The sequence below is a fragment of the Vigna angularis genome, chromosome 9 (genome assembly GCF_016808095.1).
Source record: "Vigna angularis cultivar LongXiaoDou No.4 chromosome 9, ASM1680809v1, whole genome shotgun sequence".
NCBI classification, from domain to species: Eukaryota; Viridiplantae; Streptophyta; class Magnoliopsida; order Fabales; family Fabaceae; genus Vigna; species Vigna angularis.
Genome location: NC_068978.1, coordinates 24,656,707 through 24,662,967, shown reverse-complemented (window position 1 = coordinate 24,662,967; position 6,261 = coordinate 24,656,707). Strand labels below are relative to the sequence as shown.

The 6,261-nt window shown below is 33.7% G+C and overlaps 1 protein-coding gene across 4 annotated transcripts; it reads left to right on the top strand.

Annotated features, from left to right (window-relative positions):
- Positions 1-440: 440 nt before the first annotated feature.
- LOC108347659 (auxin transporter-like protein 4) lies at positions 441-5,918 on the top strand. 4 transcript variants are annotated; one of them, XM_017587049.2, is made up of 10 exons: positions 442-635; positions 754-904; positions 1,262-1,474; positions 1,554-1,739; positions 1,851-1,963; positions 2,073-2,256; positions 2,373-2,470; positions 3,121-3,328; positions 4,185-4,442; positions 5,416-5,918. In XM_017587049.2, exons 3-10 carry the CDS (start codon positions 1,295-1,297, stop codon positions 5,644-5,646), a joined length of 1,458 nt encoding a protein of 485 aa, XP_017442538.2. In that variant the 5' UTR covers positions 442-635; positions 754-904; positions 1,262-1,294; the 3' UTR covers positions 5,647-5,918. The 4 variants fall into 4 exon arrangements, with proteins under 4 accessions (XP_017442539.2, XP_017442538.2, XP_017442537.2 ...); XM_017587050.2 differs by lacking the exon at positions 754-904 and having other exon boundaries at positions 441-635; XM_017587048.2 differs by having other exon boundaries at positions 442-904.
- Positions 5,919-6,261: the final 343 nt, after the last annotated feature.

Below are 6,261 nucleotides of genomic sequence, written 5' to 3'. Positions count from 1 at the left end.
TGAAACTGCTCTTTTTGAGGGTGTTTATGGCATTACCTCAGTCACTGCAATTCTCACTGATCAGAACAATGTCTCAGTCCCTCTGATTTTCGAAATACTATGTCATCATCACCACCAAGAATCGAATCAGAATTTGGAACAATCGGTGAATTGAGTTTTCATCCCTCTAATCTCTAGCTTTCTCCGTTGTGTATAGAAAGAGAAAAAAAGACAGCCTCAAAAAGCAACACGAGCATTATTACACAGTACTTGCTTGGTTGCTTCACACTTTCACAGTCTGCTTTTTCTTTTGGATAGATATTATAAAAACAAAAACACCCTCTTCACCATATATATACATACATACTTATATTATATATATATATATATATATATATATATATATATATATATATATATATATATATCTGATTGAATAGTTACGAAAAGGATCTTTTATATAGTTCATTCCGAGTCTCTGAACCAAAAACAAAAACCACCAACTTTGTAACTCTGCAGAGTTTTCTCTTCTCTCCCTTCTGCTTTGGCAGACTCTAAGGGATTTTGCTTTGCAATTTTGTGTGTGCAATTGGTGGCGGCTTTATAACGGTGGCTATTATTGTGCAGAGTTTTCATTTTTTGGCAAGCTCCATAGGGTATGGTCAGATTCTGAAGCTCTAAATTTTCTTACATTTAAAGTTTGGTTTAAGTTTTTCTCTGCCACAACCTATGAATAAGAGATCCATAGTCATCATCACTACCCATCACTGGCAGCGAACTAAGCACAATTGAGAACAAAGAAAAAGTAGGGGAAAAAAGAAAAAAAATAAAAAGTTACTAAGAGCCAAGGCATTCAGAAGAAGGAGGATCTGTCATCTAAATTTTCTTCCTTCAAGCTTTAGGAGAAAGAGACATCTCGACCAAGGTTACTAGAAAGCGATTATTATTATTATTATTATTATTATTATTAGTATTATTATTATTGGATTTTCTTCGGCTTTTGCTCTCTTCTTAGTGAGTAAAACGTATGTAAACAGTTTGTGCCCACTTGTTTTTCTTTTTTTGTTTCCTTTTCTCTCTTGCCCGCATCTCTTTTGTTTTGGATTTGTGTGGGGGAGAAACCTGAAGTTGTTCGTTCTATTTTTGTTATTATTTTTTATTTGGAATTCTGCAAAGGAATTTTCAGTTATGTGGATCTGGGCACTTTCTTGGCTTTCGTTTTCTGGGGCTGCGTTTTATATCATGATTTTTGTCTCATTTAGTGTCCTTTTATGTATTTCAGATCTAGACACTGGTTTTGTGGATAAGGGAGACAATGTTGTCTCAGAAGCAAGCAGAGGAAGCAATAGTCACAAACCTCAACGAGACAGAACATGAAGTGGGAAGCACAAGGGAAGAAGAGAGGGAGCAAGACCACTCCATGTTCAGTCTCAAGAGCATCCTTTGGCATGGCGGTTCTGTCTGGGATGCATGGTTCAGCTGTGCCTCAAATCAAGTAAATCACTCCGTCCATTAGACCCTTGAAAAAAGAACCTTTTGGTCCATGTTTAACCCACAAATTTTCCTTTTTATAGGTGGCTCAAGTGCTCTTGACACTCCCATACTCCTTCTCTCAACTTGGCATGCTATCAGGCATCTTGTTTCAGGTGTTCTATGGAATTATCGGAAGCTGGACTGCTTATCTAATCAGTGTCCTCTACGTTGAGTACCGCACCAGAAAGGAAAAGGAAAACGTCAACTTCAAGAACCATGTCATTCAGGTTCGTCTCTTGTGTTGCCTTCACGATTTCTCTTTCCATCTCCACTGCTTCCTAATCTGTATAAAGAGAAACAACGGTGACTAAATAGAATTGCACTGTTCTGGATTGCAGTGGTTCGAAGTCCTTGATGGGTTACTTGGTCCATATTGGAAAGCAGTGGGGCTAGCCTTCAACTGTACTTTCCTCCTCTTTGGATCTGTGATACAGCTTATAGCATGTGCAAGGTAACACCTTTGCTTCCATTTTTAAAGCAACTAGAACTGATATAAAGTGGGTCTAAACTTTTCCTCTATTTACGACATTGTTTTCTTTTTTCTTTTCTGATACAAACAGTAACATCTATTACATAAATGACAAATTGGATAAACGAACTTGGACTTATATTTTTGGAGCTTGCTGTGCCACCACTGTGTTCATACCTTCCTTCCACAATTACCGAATCTGGTCATTTTTGGGTCTTGGAATGACCACTTACACGGCTTGGTACCTTGCTGTGGCAGCTATCCTTCATGGCCAGGTGATATAATTCACCAAATCACTTTTCATCACACACACTTCCATTGAAACCACCATAACAATTGCTCAATTTTTATCTTACATGGTATACTCAACACTTGCAAATCATGTTTATAGGTGGAAAATGTTAAACACTCGGGTCCCGCAAAGCTAGTGCTATACTTCACTGGAGCCACTAACATACTCTACACCTTTGGCGGACATGCTGTGACTGTGTAAGTTTACCTTTTTTCATCACCATCATCACGATCTACCTTCTGTCCTCTTTCCCTCGTTTATCTCTGTTTTTTCGCACTGCTTCTCTTTGCAGCTTTTGCCGGTTATCTTGGTTTTCGAGATCTCTGGCCAAAAACAAAAGATCATGCAAAATCTGCTTTCTATGGTCTTTTTTTCTTTGGCTTCGAAAGTGTTACTACCTCTGCCCCTCCTTATCTCTAGGAAGATTCCGCAATTAAATGGCCATTATTTCCAAATTCTGATTGAATGAATGTATGCAATTTCTCAATTAATTAAAATTTTAATAATGAAAAATTACAATTTTGTTGGGTCTTGTTGGTCGGTTCCTACATCACAAAATTCTAGTCGTAGTAAGTTCTTCACAAAGTATGTTTTTTAATTTTTAATTTTAAAATCACACCTTTTATAACTTTCAATGTCGTCTCATGATTTGTATATTATGGAAGATTTGATGATGTAATTTTTATTTAACACTTTAAAAACCTATTAATATCATTATCCGAAGCCAGATTATATTATTAATGAAAGTCTCCATTTTTAGAAATTTGAGTGTGGAATTTCGTTGTGATTATATATATTTATGGTAGATCTTCTGTTGATAAAGTGATAATGGTGACAAATGTTGCAGAGAGATTATGCATGCCATGTGGAAGCCCCAAAAGTTCAAGTACATCTACCTGCTGGCCACTTTGTACGTTTTCACACTAACGATTCCCTCCGCCGTCGCCGTCTATTGGGCTTTTGGTGATATGCTTCTTAACCACTCCAACGCCTTCTCTCTCCTTCCCCAGTCTGGCTTCCGTGATGCCGCCGTCATCCTCATGCTCATTCACCAGGTAACTTAGTTCATGAACAATTTTATTTTTATTTTAAAAAATAATAATAAATAACAAGTAAAACAAAACAACTAGGTTCGGAACAAACAAGTGACCCTAACATCAACTTCTGGATTGGATTTAAGCATGTTAAAATTAATGTATTTTGACGATAAAAAAACATTAAAATAATTATTTATTTAAGAAATTGATAGGATAAATTTATTAAATAAGTAAAAAATTTAAATAAATAGATTACACAAACACATACACAATATATATTTATTTATTTCATTAAATAAATACTTCCTTCAAGTAAACACAAGCAAACTTATTCACTATTACAATCATATTCGTATCCTAATAACCTAATAGCTTATTATTATAGTAGACAACAAATTCATATCATTCCCATTATTAATTAGTGTATATATTTTAGAAATATATCGAAACATGATTAATAATAAGTGATAATATTTTTAGCACTGAATTTATTTTAAAACTGTGATTTTATAAGTAAAACATAAGAAAGGATTTTGTACATCAAAGTCAAATCTTTCATTTGTTGTACTTTGGTCGTAGGAGCCCGTGTGGGTAATTTTATAACTATTTTTACGCGCCAATTTTCGTAGTTTATTACTTACCTCTTTTTTATAGTCTTATGTGTTTTTCTATCCTATATCTCTCTCTTAATTGTAAAAAAGTAATATAAAAATAACACTAAAATATGTTTTTCTGTGTCACGAATAAGACCTTCTTGTTCATGTCATTTTTAATAAATTTAATATATAAAGATAATTTTAGTAGCAACATAATTTATACGCAGACATATGAATGAAAAAAAAGTTATTAAATTTTGTTTTACATGTGAATGCAGTTCATCACATTTGGGTTTGCGTGCACTCCATTGTATTTTGTGTGGGAGAAGGTGATTGGGATGCATGACACAAAGAGCATCTGTTTGAGAGCACTTGCACGATTGCCGGTGGTGATACCGATATGGTTTTTGGCTATAATCTTTCCTTTCTTTGGTCCCATAAATTCAGCTGTTGGATCTCTGCTTGTTAGTTTCACTGTCTACATCATCCCTTCCTTAGCCCATATGCTCACTTACAGAAAAGCCACTGCCAGACAGGTAAATCTTCAAACATCTTAACTATCTCTTTGCCTGCCCCCTCCCCCACCACCATCTCTTCTTCCATAACCATCTATTTAATGTCAAATTTTCATTAACATTCCAAATATTCATTCTTTTTCTTCCTATCATTAACAGCATTTATTTTTTTATCAGTATACGAAAAATTAAAATTCGTTCATATTTAAAATTTTAATATATTTTTTATTAAATTTTTTGAAAATAAATGATATAAATGTTAATATTTACACATTGTAAATCAAAATTTAGTTAATAAAACCATATTTAATTATAAAAATTAAATCTACAGCCTTATTATTGTTATTGTTATATATAAAAAGTAAAAGATGAAAACATCTAGAAAGAGAGTGGGGTGGGAGGAGTGGTACGTAGCAACAAATGTACAAATGCATTTAAGGCTTGGATTTGGAAATTATACGAGAAGTATGGAAGCTGGTGGTGGGTCATTTTCGTACAGTTGTTTACTATAGTTTGATTATGTACTGTCCTATACAACTTGCTGTGGAATTCACTCATCTCTATCCCTGATAACTAAAATTATAGGAAGACGATTATTTATAAATTTAATTTTTGCAAAGTGAAAGTATGCGTAAGTACTATAAATTATTGATGCCAAAATTAGGCATTGATATTTAAAAACAATTTTTTTAATTTTTAAATGAAGAATAAATATTTTTACTTAAGCTTCATTTAGAGGGGAGTTCATAAGAGGATTTAGAATCATGTTTATGAAAATGAGGAAAGTGACAAAAATCCCTATGGGTTTGGACATGGGAATTGGGGGGCCTCCCTAAGATATCTTAGTTTATCTTCGTACTATATTTGAAAATCTCGTTAAATCTCCTCGTTTGCATTATTGTTGGCCCCTTTTTGGGATTTTTGTGAGTGTTACAACAATAGTAGTGTGGGGGCACCATAACAAATATCTAAGTTTTTCACCCTAATTTTGCAGAATGCTGCAGAGAAGCCTCCTTTCTTCATGCCAAGTTGGACTGCAATGTATGTATTGAATGCATTCATTGTTGTATGGGTTTTTGTTGTTGGATTTGGGCTTGGAGGATGGGCCAGCATGACAAACTTTATAAGGCAAATTGATACATTTGGGCTTTTTGCTAAGTGCTACCAGTGCCCTCAAGCAACACCACATGTTGTGGCAGCACCACCCCCTCATGCTCATCATTAAAGCAAAAGCTTATTCATTCACCACAACATGGTAGAGTTCAGCAACAATCACATTTTCCTCAATACTTTGTATTATACAGGGGGGAAAATGTTGAACATATACTTCCCCCTTTCTATGATGTGTGTGCTGGCTGGGTTTTACATTGTTTTTGTCCTTTTTCTTTGTTATATAGTATTTTGTCCCTCCCTTCTTGTAAGATTAGTTGATTAAAACTAGTGTGTCAAATGTTATGATTCCTTTCCTATGAAATGCACAGGCTAATTAAATTAAAATTAAACACTATGCTTTGGTATCTTTCTTTTACATTTTTTCCTCTTAGGTTTAAGACTTTGTTTTCCATTGCCTTTTATGCTCATAGATTGCAATCTCATTATTATATTTCATGTGTCTGGAATATTCCTTCGGAATAAGAGTAATAATATTTGTTATCTAAAAAAGGTAACATTGCTCGAGTTCAGAATGGTTCTAATAGACTATAATGTTACATATGTAAACAAATATAAAAAAATTAATGAAAAAAAAAGAAAAATAATAAGAAATAATTTAAAAAAGATATTACCTGATTAAAATGAATTAAGTGAAAATAAATTTTTTACTTATTATTGATAGTTTTAT

Excerpts from the sequence above, each read along its gene's own strand:
- LOC108347659 (XM_017587050.2), top strand. The coding sequence starts at position 1,295 with ATGTTGTCTCAGAAGCAAGCAGAGGAAGCAATAGTCACAAACCTCAAC. Across the intron at positions 1,475-1,553 it reads TCAGCTGTGCCTCAAATCAA|GTGGCTCAAGTGCTCTTGAC; the intron begins GTAAATCACTCC and ends TCCTTTTTATAG. Across the intron at positions 2,257-2,372 it reads CAGCTATCCTTCATGGCCAG|GTGGAAAATGTTAAACACTC; the intron begins GTGATATAATTC and ends TCATGTTTATAG.